The sequence below is a fragment of the Phragmites australis genome, chromosome 5 (assembly GCF_958298935.1).
Source record: "Phragmites australis chromosome 5, lpPhrAust1.1, whole genome shotgun sequence".
In the NCBI taxonomy this organism is placed as follows: domain Eukaryota; kingdom Viridiplantae; phylum Streptophyta; class Magnoliopsida; order Poales; family Poaceae; genus Phragmites; species Phragmites australis.
The window spans coordinates 34,607,665-34,631,208 of NC_084925.1; the positions used below are offsets into that span (position 1 = coordinate 34,607,665).

At 42.8% G+C, this 23,544-nt stretch overlaps 2 protein-coding genes and 1 non-coding gene across 3 annotated transcripts; 1 reads left to right on the forward strand and 2 right to left on the reverse strand.

The window, feature by feature from the left end:
- Window positions 1-1,821: 1,821 nt before the first annotated feature.
- Window positions 1,822-3,437, reverse strand: LOC133919387 (putative GEM-like protein 8). Its single transcript, XM_062363763.1, has 3 exons — window positions 3,061-3,437; window positions 2,874-2,957; window positions 1,822-2,744 (listed from the first exon to the last, which is right to left on the reverse strand). The coding sequence occupies exons 1-3, from the start codon at window positions 3,197-3,199 to the stop codon at window positions 2,287-2,289; spliced, it is 681 nt and encodes a 226-aa protein (XP_062219747.1). The 5' UTR covers window positions 3,200-3,437; the 3' UTR covers window positions 1,822-2,286.
- A 9,065-nt stretch (window positions 3,438-12,502) lies between these two features.
- Window positions 12,503-12,575, forward strand: TRNAA-UGC (transfer RNA alanine (anticodon UGC)). Its single transcript has one exon. It is a non-coding gene; the product is annotated as a tRNA-Ala (tRNA).
- Window positions 12,576-16,322: 3,747 nt separating this feature from the next.
- On the reverse strand, window positions 16,323-17,020 carry LOC133917612 (uncharacterized). Its single transcript, XM_062361490.1, has one exon. It carries the CDS (start codon window positions 16,717-16,719, stop codon window positions 16,471-16,473), a length of 249 nt encoding a protein of 82 aa, XP_062217474.1. The 5' UTR covers window positions 16,720-17,020; the 3' UTR covers window positions 16,323-16,470.
- Between the last annotated feature and the right edge of the window lie 6,524 nt (window positions 17,021-23,544).

Below are 23,544 nucleotides of genomic sequence, written 5' to 3' on the forward strand. Positions count from 1 at the left end.
GATCGCCATCCCATTCGTCCCTCCTGGCTTCGGCCAACGAAATCGCCGAGTCCGCATCGCGTCCCACGCCGGACCGACTCAGCACGCCGTGCCGAGCCCATGCCGGTGTCCCACAGGGCCACACGGGCGCAAAGCAAGCTCGGGCTCTTAAGAAGTACATTCGCCGGCGCCGTGTGATATGGAAAGCTCAGAAGTGATGAGTTGGATCCTTTCGGCGTCGATCTCGGCAAATCTTAGTTATGCCGTTCGATCGTGTCGATGCTTCCATGGAAGTGTGTCACTAGGTAGTGGGATCTATTGGGTTTGTCGGAATATCCAGGATGCAACATTTTCAGTCCAACGATGCTGTCTTTTCAGCGAAAAGGTGCGAAAGCTATGAACTCTGCAACAACTTGGAGCAAATGCAAGTTGCCCAAATTATTTTTGAGAAAGTAAATTAGAAGAAAGTTTTTCGGCTTGAAGCAAATGCAAGGTGGATTTTCTCTTCAAGTCACTTTCTGATCTCTGAAATGGTGAGGTGATATTGCTCCAATGGCGCTCCTGCTCCTCCTCTTGTAGGCGATACCTTCATGGCCAAGACAAACTGTTCTGGTCCATAGCTTTATCTTCCATGGAAGTGTGTCACTAGGTAGTGGGATATATTGGTTTTTTTGTCGGAATATCCAGGATGCAACATTTTCAGTCCAACAATGCTGTCTTTTCAGCGGAAAGGTGCGAAAGTTACGCGCCTCCAACTTTGCAACAGCTTGGAGCAAATGCATGTTGCCCAAATTATTTTTGAGAAACTAAATTAGAAGAGAGTTTTTCGGCTTGAAGCAAATCCAAGGTGGACTTTCTCTTTAAGTCACTGAAATGGTGAGGTGATATTGCTCCAATGGCAATCCTGCTCCTCCTCTTGTAAGCGATACCTTCATGGCCAAGACAAACGGTTCTGGTCCGTAGCTTTATCTTCAAGTGGGTAAAGGGATAAAGGCGCAACTAAAGGTCATCTGATCGGATAACCGTGTGAAGATTCTAAAAAAGGATTACCTGATGGTCCAAAGCAGCGGGACAAAGCACATTGTTCATCCAAAGATGGAAGGGAAACAACTGAAAAGAGAAGTGCGAACCAAAGGAAGCTGTAAAAGTCGAGGTGCGTATTGGGCGCTTCTGTGCTAAGGCTTGAGCGATGCAGAGGGTGCGAATTGACATTGCCGGCTTGGCAGAGTCATCGGTCGTACTCAGGCGTTGCTGGAACTTGACTGATTCAGCTCCGTGTAATTGTTCGTTTTTTTTAAAAAAAAATTGCAGACTGTGTGACTTATTTGTTATTCAGACTTCAGATACTAGTGAAATATGGTTCACGGGATCAAAGCTGCAGCATGAGAATCTCTGGTTCTTATCGAGGACGGATTAGAAATCTTGGTTTGCAAGTTAATCGATTTTGTGGGTCAGAGGAATGTGGTTTTCTGATTTTCTGTGGATCTGAGTCTGACTGACTCTGATATGAGACTGTCCTACGCCTACCTAATGATTATTCTTCTGTTTTATCGAACCAGGCTGGACAACATGTTTGATACTACATCAATGCAGGAACCTCACTGTAAGACTGGATTTTGTAAGGAACCAGTGGATTGAATTCAATCTCTTTCACTATGGATTTTGTACGAAAGCAGTTAATTGAACTCAATCTCTTTCGTTCAGTTATGTGCCATCATCAGAGACTGGCATAGAAATGCTAGCACTTGAACAGTTATATATGTTATGAATGAACACGCTTAATGTCGGAATTCTTCAGACATCACCTCAAAGCAACAAAAATACCGTGACTACAAATAGCTCTGAATATCATCATGTACATCAAATTATGCCAGAATTTTATGGAGTTACAGGTGCTAATACGCATGAAATCGCCGCGCTTGCACACTGTGCAGCAGCCAGAGATTTATGTCACGAAAAACTACAGTTTTGAGAGGCCCTCTGATAGCACACAATACCATATCAACACATCTTTTTCTCGAGAAAAGAATGGATATTGATGACACTTTTGCCACTGGCGCCCAACCATTTCTGTCCACCTCATGAGTTTTCCTCTTCGCCAATCCCCAAAAAGATCACATGCCCCTGATTGATCGCCTCTAACCAACTTGCTGCTAACCAGCCGATTAATCCACGAGGCGACCCCCAAATATACAACGACATGTTGCAGCCTACACATACACAGAACTATCCCAACTACAGAGCATGAGGCACGGCGTGCACACGAAGAAACTACCAGCTCCACCACTCGTGCGTCAGTGCGCGTCGTCATTGCGCCTGCGCGTACGCGACGGCCTGCTCGAGGTGCTGCAGCGACCGGTTGTAGCTGACGAACCCCAAGAACCAGAACTCGAAACCGTCGTTGGTGACGAGCTGGATGTACTTCTGCTCCGGCCGGTGCTTGTTCTCGCTGGGCCGCGCCGCCTTCACCTTCCGCAGCGGGATCGTCACCTTGTACGGCAGGCGCGCCTTGTCGCCGCGCGGGGTGGATACCGCCAGGGAGCGGTCGCTGCGGAAGGCGACCCGCGCCGTGGACACGAAGAGCATGCCGGCGATCGGGCCGGCCGTCGTCGAGAGGTAGCACTGCGACGCCCTGAGCAGCTTCTCGTTCTTGTCCACGGAGAACCACTGCCGGAACACCTTCTCCACGCCGCCGGCCTGGATGATCCTCGCGCCCAACGCCAGCTTCCCCTTGACCGTGTCGGACAGTTTTGGCCCAAGAGTCACTGCAAAACATCGGAGCAAGCAAGTTCAGTCTACTTTTCCAAAGCCATGAGTCCATGACCAAGAATAAAAGCATCTGCTTCCTTCAACAACTTTCCGATCGTTCCATGTAGGAGAAGATCATTACTTACCATGCTCTTTGATGCCCTGAGCGATCTTGTCTCCCTTGCTGCCATGTTTGCTCGTCGGCAGATCGGCAGTCGAGCGGTGCTCATCTGAAACGGAAAAATAACTTGATCAGCACGTGCTTTTCTTTGTTTCTTCCACACCTTGCAGTCGACTCCAATCGAACAGATAAAGAACAGGCGAGTTTCTGACCGTGGTTGGACTGAAAAGAACCGACGAAGCCGCCATGTTCGGGCGTCTCTTCCGCCGGGAATTCCGGCTCCTCTATACCATAAGCCCTGCTGCTCACCGGGATCCCAATCACATGCTCTTGGCTCGTTGACCCTTCCATTAGAGCAACTCTTGCAAGGAAGGCTTCGTAACACTGCTCTGTTCTGTTGCTGCCTTTGGTACCTAGCGTGCGGTGGTTGCGGGTAGCTCAGGCCCAAACGAGAAGAGGAAAGCTTCTCTTTATAGGGTTGGTGCCTATCTTTTCCTCCCCAGAAAGACCCAAACGCCTCGGTGGCCATCTAGTTCAGCACTTTGGAATTGGGAATAGATGGAACAGTCCTCATCTCCCCATCAAGATAAAAAGCTCGCGTTAGTAAAGCTTGGTGGTGGCTACCTAATTTGCGCGAGCACGGGGCCCCGTAGCTTTTGTACTAGTGCTGTTTTGTATTCATGCCGCTTTTCTGAAATTCACGTATTTGTCGAGCTCGTTTAGAGTAAGTGCATATGGAATTTATGCTCGTCGATACATCCGGATGCGAGATGCATTTGGTTCGGAGTCTGGCAGAGTTCATGAGATGGCACCAAATGGTTGGATTCGGGTCTCTGAACATGTGTGCAACTTAATTTGTTGCCGGCGAGCCAATTGGAGGTTGCAAATCGGCAGTATCCAATTTTGAAAAGGCACCGACCGAGAGATTCTTACCGTGAGAAGCGTAGAAATGGCTCGAGTAATGACTCGACGTTGCGTTGTGTGCATTGTACGAAGACAAGTTGCTAGAGTTACGTCGGTCATATAATTGTCTTTTCTACTTGGTTTCTCATCAAAAGCACTTCGATCCTACGAAGCAAAGCAATCGAGTATAACTTTTCATTAAGTGGGATTTGGGTAAGCATTTCGATTGTAAATTGTTATGTTTTTTAGTTGTGCAGTTGACTGTTAACAAAGTTGTAAGTAATTAACTAGAAACATAATTATATAAAGTCAAGATTGCCCTACGAGTCCCAATATTTGGATTTTCTACAGTCTTGAGTTTGTTGATTTCATCCTCTCTATGTGTTTAATTTTGTCTGGCCAATTCCATTTTATACTAAAAATAATATGGTTAGATCCTTTTGACTAAAATTAAAATGGACTTAGCCAGACAAAAATCTATGTACATACTAGACAAAATTGTCCCCAACCTCAACAATTCTATTTACATATTAGACAATTTGGCTTTGGTGTTGAACAGCCTCTTAGTTGAGTAAATAATGTGCGCCCCTGGAATAGACATCCCCGTCTAAAAATACTTGCGTTCTAGCGTTTTTTATGCTTTATATTTTGTACTCTGGTCCCTCAGACCTTTTCTCTTCTATTAATATAACATGCAGCTCTAGTGTTGGTTCGTTTTGTCTAAAAATACTTGCAAACATGTTCTTGAAGAATGCCAAAAAAACACACCTACACCGAAGTCAAATTAACCGGATCTATGCTAATCATAGGAGAGCAGGAACCCCAATTCAAGCACCCCTTTTATCAAACCGGTCGCTAGATTGGCCCCTGCTAGATCCGCATCGAATCGAAACCTGGGCTCTCCAGGGATTGTCGCTGTAAAGAGAGCACGGGGATGGTGACACCTTGACGAGGCGGTGGGGCCTTCCTACTCGGCAGTCGGCACAACCGGGGCGAGGGAAAATGCAACTTCGCTTATAGTGTGTACATATAGGTTATCTGTGTCGTTTATATATTTTGAGATTTACAAAAACATTTTAAGATTTATAAAAACTGTAAAATGATAAAAAAAATTATTCCACCAAAACAAACGTATAAAAAATCAAAGCATTTTATATTTACTAACTAGAGGCTTTTTTTCCCACGTTAATCTAAAAAAATCCTAAAAATTCCTATAAAAAAGCAAAACATCCAACCATCAAATTAATTAATTGACTAACTATAACCATAGATCAATAACCAGACGAAACAACATAGAAGATTAAAAAACAAATCATAGAGTCCAGCTCCAAGACTACTTTTTACCTTACCTTTACTTTTTTTTTTTGCTGTAGATATCATTTGTCCAACAAGATTACGTTAGCAAACTCCAACTTAGTTACGTTAGTAATCAACGCACTTTTTCAAATCAATTATAATCAAACACTACAAAATTAAAACAACACAGGGCAAACATATTACGGATTATCACACAAAAATAATATCAAAGAATTTATGATGTATTTTAAAAAACTAATATGAGATATGGTAACGACATTAAAAATAATCATTATTTCAAAAAATCAAGAAACAAATAAAAAATGAAAATTATAAACTAGATCTATTCACAAATAATAAACATGATTCCAATATTATGAAAAAAAATTATATTTATATTTTACATTCTAATATTTAAATATAAATAGTTGATGTATCTTAGCATACAACCATTATTAATATAAATATCTACAATTCAACCATAAGCTAAATTTCTAACCTGTACAGTCGCACGAGTTGATACGCTAGTTTATATATAGTACATAATAATCAGAAACATATGATCATCTCATCGGAAAAATACATAAAAATCAAAAAGTGTGACCATACTATCCGAATAAATATATAAAAATCCAGAATATTTATATATCATAAAAAAATAAAAAAGTATGACTGATAAAACCGTAAAGCCACCTTATCCTATTGAAATATTACTGCACGGATACGGACATTTACAAATATATCTTTTTCACCGTTTTTCTTTAATTTACTTTAAAATTAATGTATGAAATATAGGAAGGATACACATAACCAATGTGTACCCATTCTTTCGGAACGGGACCACTTGCTTGCTATGGAGACAACGTCACGAGTTCCCGCCCGGCCCTCTCCTCCCCCGGCTCCGTTGCTTCATGGCCGGCCACGGAGGCCCGAGGCACTAGTCCACGTCTTGTCCGACGACGCGCCGAGTCAGCCGCACGCCGTGGTTTTCTGTCGATAGCGTTGCGCTCGCTGGGCTCGGTGGCTTGGTGCACCCAACCAATTATACAGCTTGCTTGTTGCTTTCCTTTCGCTACTACTTTATTTTCCCTTTCTCTTGTTTTTCTTTTTACAAGTGGCATTTCTTCTTTTTTTTCTTCTTCTTATTTTCGCTGTTGTGTAAAGTTTGGTGTTGGACCCTGCACTTGCGTGTACGAGATATTTTAAGTTTGAGCATTTCACAATATGTTAATATGCGGGCTCTGAATGAAATGCTCATTTGGAGTTTAGAACATTTGAGTAATATTTTTCACACTTCCTAATCTTCAGCACATAAAATCACAAGCGTGATTTCAGGAAAAATGTTATAGTTTAGGTTTATCGGCGACTCTGGGAATTAGAGGGAGGCTAGGGTGATAATTTGACCAGCGATGGAATGCGGCACAGTGAGGTGGTGGTGGCGTCACTGGAGCCACAGACGACAGGCAGGTGGTGAGCGAAGTTGGTAGTAGAGGAGTTCGAAAATTAATTGGTTAGCGAGGGAGAGACGGTGTCAACGGATCCGAAGGCAGGCAAGCTGTTGAAGATGGAGGAGGTCGGGGCAGGGGAGCACGGAAAAGGCAAGGTGAGGCGAAGCACGAGAGGAAGGAAAAGACCGTCAGTTGCAGGAGATATGAGCCGATGGGGTCCATTTTCATTCGGACGGTTGAAAATGGTCTCATGAGATAGCCGCCGTTTTCAGGCATCAGAATTATAGCACGACCCTTTTTTTGTTCTGTGGGGCGCGACGTTTGAATAATCTAATGTCGTAGACTAACTGTCTCTGATTCTATGTGTTGCTTAGTAGTACTTGCAATATTATTGCGCGTTGCGTAGGAAGAATGTAGTAGAACACTTGGCCGTTGCAGCTTGGACGGGTCAACGACCACAAGCGCGACTTTTCTCTGTTGCACTACCATCTTGCGGAATGAAATGGGAAAGGAACTGAGGAATCTAAGCGAAAACTTGCACAACACCCCCGTCGCTAGTTGCTCCATCAAATGTAGAAGGAATCTCGCAAAGGGGGTAAAAGTGGTAACCGGAGCATGAAAGGTACGGCATACATCCATGGTAGGAAAACTGAAGTTACCATCAGCTTGACGCTTCCGGGTTCAGACATGCTGGTCAAATACCAAATGCAGAGTCAATGAATCTAGAAGACTAATCCGTTACGTTCTCGGAAAAAAATAATCTAGAAGAATTTTTTAATGTAGCTTGAGTTCTAGTTGCATTTGGTAGATACCAAGGTCTTCAACCCCCACCATTGGTTTGATAAAGGCTTCATTCAGAACCGGTGGTTTCAGCTCCAATCAAGGACTCAGCAATCATTTTAAATGAGCATCGAGGAGAGGATGTTTCTACGATTTTATTAAAATGATATCAAATCTCAAACTCAGATCGACTCAGTGAGATTGTACTCAACTAACTGTTAACACATATGAGTTTCAGCTTTAATCAAGGACTTTGCTCAGCATATTTTAGCATGCGATCGTTATACTCGTTATATGGCTTATGAATTATGAATAAAGTCAAGATAAAAGTGGATAGCTTATCATCGGCGACCAATCGACTAGTGGGAGCAATCTAGGAGACACCACGACCCATGGGGATCCCCTAGGGACGCTGGCCATCCTTCCCCACTGTTCTTTCCTTAATCAGGAGGTGCAAGCGCAAGCGATCCAAAGAAAGCAAAGTCGATAGCTCAGCCCTGCCTCCCTTTCCCCTGATCCAAAAATGTTTGCGCAGATCTCGAAAAGGCAGGGCCGAGCAGAGCAGCTTTCGAATTTGACCCCCACTGAGACCCCGCGGTTGCAGTCTGACGGCAAAAGGGGGCCGTGCCTGTTTGTAAAGGGGCTCAAAACACGGCGGAAAGCAGCGGATACGATCGTATATTACAGGGGGAAATCATAGTAAATCATGCGTGCGTGCGCGGGGGCTCCACCCTCGGCGCTCGGCGCGGCAGATAAGGATGGGTTCTGCGCGTAATGTAATGCTCGGAAACACAAGCTTTTTCCGTTGGGGTTGTGCGGTCCAGTCGAAAGCAAAGCATGGTCGCTTGCTCGCTGCTGCCGATTAGCAACGATCCTACGCAGAAAAGGCTTGTGCGTTGTCGACAGGGCGTGGTGAGGTTCCCGGGTTCAATTTGCTTTTGCTGTTCGGTGTCACTGCTGATTCGGCTGTGAAGTGAACTACTGCTGGCTTTGTCAAGTGTATGTGTGTGCGCGCGCGCGCCTTTGTTCTTGCCTCGTTCACGTGCGACGCACACCGTGGCAGTCGTTGAAGTGTCTATCTAGATCGTTCGGTGCTGGTAAGCAAGGAGCTGTGCTGTATATATGTGGAGGTTGGGACCGGCAGTTCCTGCATCCTTGGCTAGCTTTTCAGTGTGTTGAGCTCTGGGAACCAGGCGTATGAGGACGAGGGGCTGGGAGCTTGCAGGTGTGGACATGGACGCATCTTGGCAGCGACTTATCAGATCGTATTTGGCAGTACGTACTTTCTTAGACCAGATGTTTGGAGCTCCGCAGCGTCAGATCAAGACGGACTACCCATGTACTAGGAGCTGCGAAACAGCGTAGCAGTAGTTCAAGGGGCGTTTCGAAAGTTGTGGTTGGCTTGTACTCGCTCCGATTCAAAATGCATGTCATTTTGGTCATCACTATATAAAAATTACTTAGATTGACAATGTAAGATAAATATTAATAGATTTTTTATAAAAAGTATTTTCATAATATTTAATTGTTTTTATTTAAAATGTTATGTTTTATTTAAAATGTTATGTCAAAGTGTCATATGTCCTAAACATCATGTATTTTGAATCAGACCGAGTAACAGTTGATCGGACTTAGCTGTCATTGATTTGTGGAGCCTGATTTCGTATAGATAGTATAACTTTTTAACAGTTAAATGAGATTTCGGAATACTAAACAGCTTGCTAATAGGATAACTGCAGCAGCCAAACTGCAACCGAGAAATTAATGATCTATTCTGTCCTCACACTTTGGAGCATACCAACAGTACTTAGACAACATTACAGAACATATGGAATGTGTCTGCCAAGGTGTCGGGTGAGATTGTATAACGAAATTGCACCTACTGCACTAGCTCCATGCGAGGTGGTTAGGAATGGGAGCAAATCAGGCAACAATCAGTTTGTCTGAAAAGCCCCATTTAAGTTTTCTTTATTTGGACTCCTACAAACTAATAGCAGACCATTATTTAAGTTTGTTTTGTTTAGGCTTCTAAGTTGAGTCTTGTTTGTTTGAGCTTTTGAATAAGTCTGTTTCTTACATCTAGACTTGTTTCTAGTTTCTTATAGAAAAGATTACTTTTGCTTCTCAAAAACCTCATTCAAAAGTCAACAAAAACATATTTTTTATTTTAGCTTTTAATTTTTGAGAAATAGAAGTTACCAAAAACCCAAACAAACAGAGAGTTAGTTTTATTCCGGCGTTGCTTTGGCCGGCAATTCCGGGTCATGTGGCTGTGACACTTGGAACTCCCTGCGGCTTTTGCTGTTCGAAAATGGAGTGCAGCCAGCACCAGGGTTCAAATATTCGACGGTAATTGAGCAAAAACCACGATAACCGGCTATCTCGGTCCGGCTTGATTTCAAAAACCAAACGGTAACTGAATTTGAATTCAAAAAATTCGAAAAAATCAAAAAAATAAAAAAAAAATCTTTAAAAAACTAGAAACAATTCTAAGACATTCTGTGAAAAAAATATTTCAAAAATAATGTTGTTTGCATCATATTCTATAGGGAGTAAGTTTGAAAAAAATGAAAAAAGTTGAAGCGTGCGACTCAGTTATTTACCCATGTTAAGAAAAAATTTAACATATAAACACATATTTTTCTTGTGTAGAACGTATCTTAAGAGGATCTTTAAAATTGATTTCACTTTATTTAGAGTTTTATTAATTTCTCTATGATTTTTACAAAGTTCACAAGCATAAAGTGAATATGTTAAGAAACAACACTGTAATTAACCTTTTCATGTCTACTATTATTTTTTCTATGTAAATCATAGTATAAATAAACTAATAAAAGTAGTTTGACTAATTTTTGAGGTGTGATGGGTCAGTTATGAATTAATCTAGTCACAACACATTTACACAATCCTGCATGTTACAATAACTAATTCATGAGTTCATGTATTTTTAAAAGACATAGGATCATGTAAGAAGAATAACAAAATTAGTTTCTTGATTTTTGGATTAGCAAAGAGTAAAGTATGCATTTAACTTGGTTTTAAAAATACATTTTCTCACAGAAAAATTTGAACTTTTTTATGAGTATAAATACTTTTATCATGTAGATTATGTTACAAGGAAACCAACAAAATTTATTTCACTTGATTTGAAACTCAGATAAATTAGTTATTAATTTTACAAGATTGATATAATTTTTAGGTTTTTTTGTTGAACTTTACTAAAAAATCGAGAAAACCACTCGATAAATTGAGAAAACCGAGCGGTTACCGATAATACGAAAAATTCAAAAAAAATCGCTCGATAAATCGCAAAAATCGCTCAGTAACCGGTCCAATTCAACCGGTTACCGAACGGATAAAATCACCATTTTTCCTCAAATTTCAAATTTATTCAAATAAATTTTTTCCAATTTTTTTTTAAAAATTCGAGCGACTACCGCGATAATTGCGATTTTTCGGTTACCGCCAGAGCTCGATAACCGAGCTCCGGTTGGTAACCTAAACCTTGGCGAGCACTAGTTGGTTGTTCGTGTGAACAAGCCTAGTAGGTACTTCTACACGTGTACACACTAGTTTGTCGTTCATGTGATCAAATTTTATTCTTTATTGTATAGTTAGTAGAGTTGTTTGTATTCTTTATCTATCATGATCAAATTTTATTTTTGTTTTTTATGTGTTTTATTAAGTGATTTTTTTTAATAATAAATGATATATCAGTCGATAATGAAGAGTTTATATTGACTTTGTTAATCTCGTTAATCTTAAAATTTCACATCTTCGATCTCAATATACGTTATATACGTATGTATATGTGATGATATAAATATGTACCTGTATCTATACTGGTGTTAAAAAAGTAAAGGCAAGCAGGACCAACAGATTTTTCTTCTCCCTTTCTGAACGGCAGTTTTTTTTTTCTTTTTCTGCAGCCCATACGATTGTGGCGCGTGGATAGGCTGCGGGCTGCACGCTTCGTGGGCTCATCGCTCCCCGCCTAGGCTGGTCATTGTTGCCCAGCCCGTCCGCTGTTCCCCCAACTCCCACCGCCTGACCGCTGGCCGGCTGACACGGTCCGCGTTTTGTAGGCTGTGGGCGTTTAGGTCCTGTTTGTTTCAGCTCTGATTTCTGATTTTTAGCTTTTATAATCTGAAGCTGAAACAAACATGTAGTTTTTGGTTATAGTTTTTTAAAATCTGCTGGTTGGATTGTGAGAATCTGAGAAGCTGGTTTTCCTCAGCTTTTGATAGATTGTGAAAGTCTATTTTACTAAACTGTCCATTAAATTTTTTTAAAATCTACAGTCTAAAATCTTTTCACAATCCAACTTTTATAAGCTGTTTTTCAGAATCTCTAGCTGAAACAAACAGACCCTTAGTATGTGTTTGCCGCTTGCCTTGTTTGAGCTAGCTGACCCGCGGGCCTTCACTGAAGGGCTTGCTGTTCTACGCCGATTTTATGTTGCATGATCTGAAACTATATACAGTAGCTGAGACAGATACTGTCTATAATATGATCTGTGTCATCTATAAACAGCTTGAAAGATGAATTCTAGAACATATTATCTTTTAGTTCTTCTTTGTAATAAATACAACACAAGAGACATCTTGTTTTGTTTTGAGTACTACTGACGGTCTTTTGCTCAAGAGACGATATTCATCTCTCTTCATTAACATTTCTCCACGTCATAAAAAATCTTACATGGCAAACCTTATAGACAGCTGTTGTCGCCCTTTTGTACATGCCCTAAGAAAGCACCGAAGGACGGCTGAACTCCAAAAATAATTAAGGATTAATCTGTGGAACAAAGATAACAATTTAATATATGTTTGTAATATAATATATGTTTGTTAATTTCTCCGGTCATAAATACTTATCGCTTTGATTAAATTTGGTCATAATTTTAAAACTTTGGCCATCAATAGCATCCAAAATATTTAGTTTGAAAACATAAAAATCACACACATAAATTTATCTTGAAAATTAATTTTATAATATTATATTTTATTAAATATTCTAATAAAAAATAATAATTAAAGTTACACATCAATAAACGTAAAAAATAAAATGCAATAAATATTTTTATGACGAGAGGGAGTAAAAGTTTCTCAACTCGAGATAATCACAATCATCACCTCCGGATCTATTGGTCGAACCGTACTAAATAGCGGTAGAATGCCCTGGCTGCTGAAATAACAATAAAATATAACAAAATTAATTATTTTCAAATGGGGATGTAGCTCAAATGGTAGAGCGCTCGCTTTGCATGCGAGAGGCACGGGGTTCGATCCCCCGCATCTCCATATTTTTGTCTGCCCTTTGGCCATTTTCTACCCTTCTCTCTTTATGGAAAAATGCAAACCCCTTCAAAAGTCAGTCTAGTTTTAAAATTTTGTCATAAGTTGTTTTGTTGCAAAAGTTCACCCACAAATTTGGTCCAATATGAACTATATTACTGTGCACACGTATTTTGCTTCTCTAGCCCATTTCTGTGGATGTGGATGTAGAGCTCGACATGGTAGCCTAGCCGGGCTTAGTTCCGCGTAGAGCTGGTTAAGTCGCATTTCCACTCGAGCTCAACTCGCTTGGTTGCTTTGTCCGTCAAGCCTATCTCTGAAGAAGTGACTTAAGGCTCAAGTTAGACAAGCTATCGTTCTTACTTGGTTCCTTACTACTCGGGTATGGTAGAGTTAATTAAATATAATGACTTTTTACCGGGGTGAAGATCAGATCAGATCGAATTTATAAGGGACCTTTTACAACAAAGCAACTTCTGGGTGAGAATCTCAAAACCAAACTGGCCTTTGAGGGTTTGCATTTCCCCCCTCTCTTTACGTCAGTGAAGTTGTTCTCATCTTCTGATTCAGCATACCTAGTTCAATCCAGGCGACGCAAACATTGGCACGTAAGCAACATTTGATATGTTCTCCTTCTTTACAACAGTGACTTCTAATTTTTCAGAGTTACGTCAGTGAAACTTGTCCATCGCCTAATTAAGTAACCATGACATATTGGCATCATTTTCATATCCATTCTTAAATACGCTGGTCCCCTCTTTTGGATAATTTTTTAAATCTACGTCAGTGAAACTTGTCGATCTCCTAATTAAGCAACCATAACATACTGGCATCATTTTTCATATCCATTCTTTAAAGGAAAAAGTCCATATTATCTCCCTCAACTATTATTCGAGTCTCTTTGTACCTCAAACAAAAAATAGATATCATGCATCTTGTAACTATTTAAATAGGTGCAATTTACCTCCTTAACTGATTTTAATGGTGATTTCATCCTACGTAGCGATAACTCAGCCTGCCTTATTGGTAGCGTTTCGCTGACGCGGTATTAGCCTTGATGACTCAGCTAGGGTGGCGAATAGCTGTCTAGTCTCAGGCTCAATCTCTGAAAGGATAATAATGTCGTCTAGAGTGGGATGAATAGATATTTTTATAAAAAATCGTCTCTTTTTATTATTGGCATAAACATGCAGCAAAAAATAAACTAATGTATTTTTTGTACAAGTGAAAAATATGTTTTTCAATATGCAACAAAAAATAAACTAACATATTTCTCTTTTTATATTTTTAAACTGTTTTTAAATAGACAACAGTTTTGAAAAATAACATATCTAGACTCATTGTCTGCTGAAAGGGCGATAGTTGCATATCGCTTTTCCAACGGGCGATAAGTAAAAAAAAAAGTAAATTTTGTAAAATTACACTACAATTATCAAAACTATCATAAAACTACATTTTTTCCTCTCTTATTTTATAAAATCGCACTTACTTTATATCACTTTATCACAAAACTACACTTTTTAGTTTAATTATCACAAAACTACATTTTTCTCATCATATTTCACAAAACTACACTTACTTTGTATCAATTTGTCATAAAACTACACTTCTATTACTGTGAATAGATCTGAGATAGAACTATGCATCATACTTGCAGACTTCAGCTCTCACCGTTCACTGACGTGACCGACTACACTATGTCACAATTTCTTGCCAAGTTAGCACATCTTACATGGTCTTTGAGCTCATTCTCTTGGAAGCTACCGATCTAACGCGAGTTGAATTCCTAGATGCAAAAAATTGGTGTTGGTGGGGGTTGGCATGACACCATTTAGCCGCCCAAATGGTATAAATATGACACGTGGACAAATCTTGTCAGATCTATTTATAGTAATAGAAATATAGTTTTGTGATAAAGTGATGCAAAGTAAATGTGGTTTTGTAAAATAGGAGAAAAAAATATAGTTTTGTGATAGTTAAATCAAAAGAAGTGTAGTTTGGTGATAAAGTGATGTAAAGTAAGTATGATTTGTGAAATAGGAGGAAAAACATATAATTTTAGGATAGTTTTGATGATCATAGTGTAGTTTTATGAAATTTACATAAAAAATAAATATGTCGCCATTCCAACGGGTGACATAAGTCTATATGTGCGATTTTTCAAAACAGAAATATAATTTTGCAATTTTTCGATCTAAGTAATATAAAAATAAAAAAATCGGTCAGTTGACCGATATATAGGAATGGTCATTTTTCCTCGCTTGTTTTTGGGCAATTTTCAGTTCGGCCCAGTAAAGCTCCACGTGTTTCTATCTGGGCCTTCATCCCGGGCCTCTTCACCTGTTCGGCCATTTGATGGCACGGGGCCTCTTCACACGTTCGGCCTCTTGGTGATTGTTGAACATGAGGGATTAAATTTGATCGCCAACTTGTGTTGACCTTGACTCTGAAAAAGAAAACTATGCTGCGTCGATACATGGTTTTGCAGTACTCCAGGGCCATGCTTGCTTGTATATATGCATCATGGTTCAGGAGAATTCTCAGAAAAATCGTGCGTGATTAATCATTGTACTTGCACCCAATAAATTCAGCACATAAATCAATGCACCCGAGAAGGCAATGAAAACACATCGATTGTTATTCTTCACGTCGTCCATGTGTTTTATTCCGGGATGGCTTCACAAGCACCGTCGCTTTTAGCTTGGACGATGCCTGCGCGCGTGATCGTGATACGTTTTCTGCTGGACCGCACCTTATTCCTTCTACACTGTAGTGCGCACCACTCTTTTGTAGTATTATCGTATAAAACTGGATAACAGCAGTGGGACGGTGAATTGGTGATCTTATTTATCACTGACAAGAAAAAGAAGATCATAATCGAGTACATAGCAAAGGCACGGTTCTACTTCCAATCGTCCACGTCATTTGGATCAGCTGGCTTCTGCAGCTGCGTGAAGAGCGATTGGACGGCACAATAGGAGCTGCAGGGGCACCGAGTACCGATGGCCGTCGGGATGCATGTCCGGCGACATTTTCGTCTGATCTTCTTACGTCAAAAGAGACCATGGCTTAGGGACGAAAGAACGGATGGATGGGACAGTAGGTTCCTCACTTTCGAGGCAGCAACAACTAACAACCCCTTGCCCTGTCCTTCCCCTTCCTTGCCCCAAGGAATTATGACTCGTCAGTCGTCGCCCTATCTACTCCCATGTGAAAAAGGCTTTTGCTAATTTCAGACCAACTTTGCCACAGCTTTCTTCCAACCTCCGCCGTAGCTGCACCTGTCATTTTGTTCTCCTTTATGCGCGTGGGCATACAGCGATGGCAGTCTCACAGATGTGGGTGCATAGACTTGTGGATTCTGCACCTGCATAGTAAACTACCCTAGGTGGCTCAAACACGTTCCACCGCTAACGGCTAAAGAATTTGGGGCTGAAGGATGCAATCTTGCCACCGTTTTCCATCTTGCACCCGAACGAAAATCTCCAGACCAAACAAGAACATTTAGGCGAGCACATAACGCTGCAATTTTAGTGCGCATAAACAGTTCGATTTAGTGACTGTAGACATGCTTACTCTTTGCTGTGCGTCTGCACTTTTCGGCGTTGCCAGAACGCATGGTATAGAATAACCCACAGGGCAACTTTTGCTACCCGATTGCCCAGGTTAAAACGTTCATGCCGTAATCATCGGAACGCGAGCACGCTTGAACGGCAAGAAAATGCAGGGAACAAGCAAGAAATCGGGCAAACAAGAACCGAAATCGCAGGTCCTATTTAAATCAAGAAGCACGCAGCACACAAGAAACGCCGACGGCCCACCCCAGCCTATCATCTTCCACTGCACAAACCTCCCGCCCCCCAAAGAAACCCAGTGCCCACGATAACAATCAATCAGTCCGTCACCGAAGCACGTCGCTGGAAACAAGGACGAGGTCGGCGGCGGAAGCGGCGCGTCCGTCGTCGAAGTTGAGCGCGTAGCTGAGCGCGTCGTAGTGGAAGCTGAACCGGCGCCCGCGCCTGGCCCGCTCCGACTGCAGCCGCCGAACCAGCGCGCGCAGGCGCCAGTAGAGGCTCCGCAGCAGCCTGCTGCTCCTCCCGCTCGCCACCGCCACCACCCCTGCCTCCACCGCCGCCACCACGGCCGCCATCCCTTCCTCTTCCTCCTGCAAGGCTGCACAGAGAGGCCCGCGCGTGCAGCGGAGGCGTCCTCCCGCGCGCTCGCCTCTACCACTCCACTCAGTTACGTATACCTACTACTAGTAGCTGTGCTCTGCAGTGGCCAGTGGTAGGTTGCGCTTCTGCGCAAGCGGGGGCGGAGGCCGCACGGGAGGAGGAGATGGCGAAGCGGGGAAAGCGTACCACGCCTATATAACGATGCCCCCCTTTCCTTCCTGCTCGGCACACCGTTCTTTCAACGCCTGTACGGCTCTTCCCGGATCCGGTTCGGTTAATTCTGCCACACGGCTAGTTTATACTGAAAAAGCAGAAAGGATTTACGTCGATAATTTACATTGATGTGTTGCCGATTATATATAGGCTGGCATAGCCTTGTAGAAGAAGAATAGATCCTAACAAAAAGAAGCAAATCAAGGAGATTATATGGTTTGTATCTATAGCCAAAGCAGTTACCTCTATGGTTGTTAGCTATGGAAACAACACAATAAGGAGATCGTGTGGGTGCAAACCGTGACACGCACGTATGTGCTTTAACATATAATACTACTCCTACTCGTACTCGTATTTCAGACTTCCGGGTAGAAGAAACCCGCATACTCGCTGCGTTCCCTCGCCCTCGCCCGTGAGGCAGCGGTCGCTTGTAGGCTGAGCTCAGGAACATGCGGTGGGGCCGGGAGACGGACGGATTTGGCTTGGGACAGTGGGGGATGGGCGCACTGCGCTGGGGCAGACGGTGTGGCCGGTGTGGATTGGCGAGAATTTCTTGCGGGATTCCACTCTGTGCCCGTTGTCCGCTTGAATTCTCGGACATCTCCGATCATATTTTCTTCATTTTATTTTTTTTCGATTTTTTTATTTTATCTTATTTTCAGCAGCTTTTTTTTTGAGAGAAATTGTGAAAAGAAAGGAGAGAAAACCTCATTCTAAAATAAATAATCTGATATTTTTTTCATAACAAGAACTGTAAAAAAAAATCTGTTGGAGCGTTGAAAGAAAGATACTCACTTTCCGATAGCCTCCAGGCTCCAGGCCCGTAGCGGTGACATCGCGCGCGTCCTCGTGCACCTCCATAGGAATACGGAGTACCATAGGAATACGGAGTACCAAGAAAAGGGTTTTACCAGTACCAGGCTGCCAGTAATGGCAATGGAGTCCTCGGTGATTATCACTGTATAGTTCGTCTCCTCGGTGCGGGACCGCCGGGGGGTGGGGGGCGACAGAGTGGCCGGGCTGCTTCTCCGTTAACTGCATGCGCTGCGGTATTGATTGATAGGGAAGCAACAGTTGACGAATTGAAGGATCGGCAGCGAAATGGAATTGTTTCCTCTGCCGCTTCTGCGCCGTGCATTCATTGGTGGCGCAGCCTGCTCCTGCTCGCTTCGGCCACCGGAGGATTCCTGGCAGCAAGCTCACAGGCGCAGCTGCACTGCCTGGTGAGTTTTCATTTTCAACGTCAGGCCAAACGGTTCTAGAGAAACGGCTTTGCCGAGCAGTTTCGCTGGACAAGACAAATGAGTACTACTATCACCTACTCAAGGGCAATTGCATTAGCCCTACTTAAAAAAAAGGGGCAATTGCACTAGCCAATGGTACTCACTGACTGAAGGGCAGTTCAAATGTCTAATCCTACTCAACGGCCATGCATGCACGGCGAATGACTGCAAGCCTAGCCAAGGTACGCGTGCTATTGGGAGCTAAAGACGTCTAAATGGGTCATGTCTATTGGACCCGTTCGAAACACGGTACTGTAGATACGGTTCAGGCACGATACAAGGTCACGGACTGTGTCTGGACCGAGCGCGCGGCACGACGGATCGGCACGGCACGGCCCGACCGAGTCGGGTCGGTACAGGCACGGTCCAGCCCAAGCTGGCACGGCCCGGTACGATCTGGCCTGGCACGCAAATGCCCGATTATTTTCTATTTATATATATTTTTTTAATTTTGTAGTTATTTTTTATCTATTTTTTTATATTTTTATCTATTTTCTATATATTATATATATATTTTTTTCATTTTCTATATATATTTTTTATCTATTTCGGCCCGCCGGGCCGATCGGGCCGTCGGACCAAAATCGTGCCCGGGCCGACCCGGCACGGCACGGTCACCGACGGGCTGTGCTGTGGGCTGAGGGGAAGGCACGCGGGCCGGCACGGCACGGCCCGCTACAGTAGATGGACCGTTCAGGCCGGACCGAGCCGGGCCGACCCGAATGGCCCATTTGGCCATGTTTGTTGGGAGCTGCAGAAATGCAATCAAATTGAGACGTCGTCTATCGTGATCACAAGCTCAACAGGCTACCTGATTTATCACAAGCTGCTAAAATGTTTGAGTTTTGTGTACACCCAGTTTTAAATATAAAATTGGACAATATATATATATATATATATATATATATATATATATATATATATATATATCAAGATCAAGTTCATACATACATTTATATCATCAGTGTATCATCACAATATCATTATTATAATAACGTAATTAATTTAATACAAAAGGACCCGAGAGTCTAAAACAAAACACAACGTAACTGAAGATCTTCAACGCCAGCGGGGCTTCTATAACCCACATGTGTCAACCGGGGGCACTCTAGCCTAGAACAGCAACTCCAGGTTGAAGTTGTTTTCATCAAATGTTGCAGCTTCATTGACTTCTGAACGGCGGTATAATGCAAGAGAAGGGATAACATGTGTGAGTACAAAAATGTACTTCGTAAGTGTAGAAAAGCATGATATGCAACTTAGACACTGGTTTATTGCACTACGTGATCTTGACCTAAATCTCCAACCGCAGGCATCCTATTTACTAAGTGTGAAAACACAAGTATATCAAGAGGAACAGCTCATCGGATTCCATCCGACTACCAAGACTCACTAGGTAATTATATTACCTGGCTACCCGACCATCTATACCAAACTCTGATCCCAACTAATCAAAAAGAAGTCCAAGCCGCTCTTGACCGTGAGCACGGCTGATCGATCAGGTTTATACTCTGCAGAGATTGCCCATATTTCGTCACGGGTCGTGATTTCATCACCCGTATTACCAGGTGATAGCCTCCATATTGCCTTGCTGATCAAACACTTACACACTTTCGAGGTGTACGCTAGGAGATTACTACAAGACCTTTACAAATCTCCTGTCGACCTGCAAACATCCACTGAGGTTTCACCGCTAACAGACGATTACATTGATGCAAAAGCCCCCTCTTGTGCCACTCAACTATCCAATGGTGCTCATAGAACCGGAGGGTGGCTAATTAGTTGGTAAGTCCGTACTCATATAGGCCCCGTGGATGCTTACGGTTTAGCTTGGTTACATATTCAAGAACTGATCCTTAGGATCCCACACAGGAACAACCACAAACCTGCTGTGCAGCACCATCTTAAACCAACCATCCAGTTAGGATCCCTATACCATATTGCTACAAGATTACCATACCCGATTCTTGTTTCATAAACATTAGTCAAGATTAATATTTACACAACTATGAGAGCACTAGCATATCTACCCATCATTAACCATGACTCATCAATGGCGACAAGGAATAATTATACAAAAGCTAGTAAACCCTAACATGGTATTCCAGTTTAGACAAGCATGCAATGAAGGAATAAATAGCTACACATGAATCCTAAAATGATAGCAAGATGTTCAAGGACACTTGCCTTCAGCGGAGAGTTGCTCAAAGTCCTCGAAAGCTTGATCTTAAATATTCCTGAACTGCTCACCTCCTAATCGACAAACCAGAAAAAGTACACAAGGGAAACCTCTAAGAATAGTATACCAAACAGTACCAAAACTAGGTAGAAACCCTAGAAAAAGATTCTACATACCGCTATGAACATCTGAGCGTGAAAATTGCCCAAATCGGAACTACGAGCAAAAAGTTATAAGCTTTTGAAGTTCCAGGGACTTTTCTGCAAATTTTACTTGATTTCCGAGAATAAATCAATTTGTTTTTTTACTAAAAATCTTATTTATGATATCATAAAACAAAACTGAATTATTTTTGAACTGAAAAACCTATAGAAATGGTCCATGGACCCATGGACCACGGCCTGGAGGGTTGGTCCATGTCCACGGTGGACTGATTATGAGATGGTGAAGGGGTATGCGATCTTGGCTGTTGGATCTCGATCAGACGGCCGGGGGCGAAGGGGGCTTGGACTGGCGATGCGGACACGGGCAACGGCCAGTTGACAGCGGCGGGGTCACTGGCGCATTGCCGGAGACGTGCGAAAATGCGCGTCCGGCCACAGATTTCGACGGGGAGACACACAAAATGAAGAGGAGCGCGAGGGGAGCATTACCACGGGCTTCTCGTTAGTGAAGAAGGACGGAGGGAGGCCGGCGATGGAGAGAGGTAGACGGCGAGGCTCGGTCACGGCGCGGGCGGCGCTCCGTGGGTCAGGCGACACTGAGGTGCAGCCGGGAGCTTCTCTGGTGACCCTGCGAAGCCGTAGAGGGGAGGAAAGGGTTAGAGACGGCTAGGCATGGAGAATTACGGCTACGACGAAGCTCTCACCGGCAACGAAGAAGACGACGATGCTAAGGGTGAAATTGAGCGGGAAAGGAGGGGGGAACGTGTTAAATTGGTGCGAAACCTCGCCACGGAGACAAAGGTCAGCTTATATGCGCGAGAGGGGAAGTGCATCGGCTGGAATTCGAAGAGATTGGTGGGCGGCCTTGATGGAGATAAATGCGGTGCATTCTGCATTAGAGAGGGGTAATGGAGGGGGAAAATGGCCAGGGTGCTTGATTGAGATGCGAGGATCGCGATAGTGGCGCTTAATTGATGCGAAACGGCTCGAGGAGGCTCGGATTTGAATGGGCGGTGACGGTGGGCGGGATTGAGCTCGGGAAGGAGGAGGAAGAAGAGGAGCCGGCGGGCAGGGGCGCGGCTCGGTGGCTCGGCTCGGGCGGGGCCCACGAGGTAGAGAGACAGAGGAGGGAGGGGGCTGGCTCGGGTGCGGGGGCAGCGGCCGGCTCTGGCCAGCGTGGGCAGGCCTGCCTGACGGCCCACGCGGGGGGAGAGAGGAAGGGGGAGGGTGAGATGGGCCGGAAGAAGGTAAATCGGCCCAAGAGGCTTTTACAATTTTTAAATTGCTTTTCTTTTTACATTTTGATCCAAATTCAAAAGAGGTTTAAACGAGCGCCTTCTAGCGATGAGCTGGGTTTCTTGTGATCTTTGTAGTAGTTTTTCCGTCCAATTTTTAGGTAAATTCAGTCTTACACAGCTGTCCCCAAGGATATTTTTTGCAAACTTTTTCCACGCATAAAAACCTATTGCAACTATAACAGCATGAATGCATCAAACTTATATATAACCTATGGAAAAATTAAATTTAGAAATCAATTTCTTATATTGAACAATATTTGTAACTCCTATTTAAAATTCTAGCAAAATTTTAAACTATTGCAAAAATTAAAATTTAGGTGTTACATTTTGATAACTCTATCAGCAAATAGTCTGACCTCTGTTTCATAATTGGATCGATGGATGAAGCATCCATCAATTAATCACAAGTGCATAATGCATGCGTTATTAGTTCATCAAGATTATAATAAAAAGGACAAGACCATGCAAACATAGACCAGTATATGTTGAAGTATAAATTTTGGTGAGTTAGTTAGTGTATAGTAGCTCAATAGTTATATATGTTCGAGAAATTAATACGTTAATATCTGGGAATTATAAAGTTTGAATAAACACGTGTCGATGATCAGTAAAGTCGATTATGCAAATACTTATTTAAAAATAAGGATGCATGTTCATCAATTGTGCATATCAAAGAAAATGACACAAGATTTTATACAGGTTCATGTCTCCCTTGGAATAATAGTCATACGTCATGTGCTGTCTGGATTGCAAGAGATAGAATTGTTGTGCCTATTGATGATTGTATTCATTAAGTCGCAGGGTTACATTTATAGATACATCAACACAACGTGCAAGTCTATCAAGTTAACAAACAGGTTGTTGAGATCCTAGTCAATCGGTGAGATCGTTAGATGCAGAAGACATGCTGAGGAGCGACCTGATCTAGATGCCCTGAGAATCGGTCTTCTCCTGACATGCAATGAGAGAATGAGTCTGCTAACAACCCCCCTCAAGCTAGACGACGACAGACGTGCAGATTGTCACAAAAATTGTCAAACAAAGCACTTGGCTGCCCTTTAGTAAAATGTATGCATACTGATAAGAGGACAGGACATGATGTACTTTGATTGAACCAAGTGTGATCTTGTCTTGGACAAAATGAAGGTCGATTTCAACATGCTCTGTTCTTTGGTGCTGCACCGGATTTGTAGATAGGTACATCGTGCTCATGTTGTCACAGTAGACAACCGCGGCATGAGCTGGCTATTGATGAAGTTCATTCAATAGCTGACAAAGCCAACAACATTCTGCAACCGTGTTTGCAACTCCACGGTATTCAGCCTCTACACTAGACCGTGAAACAATAGCTTAGCGTTTTGAGGACCAAGAGACCAGGTTATCACCAAAGTAAACATAGTAACCGGATGTGGAATGATAGGTGTCCAGACACCCTACCCAGTCGAAATTGGAGTATGCCACCAACTCATGTGATGAGGATTTGTGAAGGTGCAAGCTGAAGTCCAGTGTACTACGGAGATACCGCCGTATGCGTTTAAGGAGATGGAGGTGTGGTTCGCGTGGGGAATGCATGAACAAACAAACTTGTTGGACAACATAGATGATGACTGGGCGAGTGATACTCGGTTGGATTGACTAACAATGGACCAGTGAGGCTAGAAAC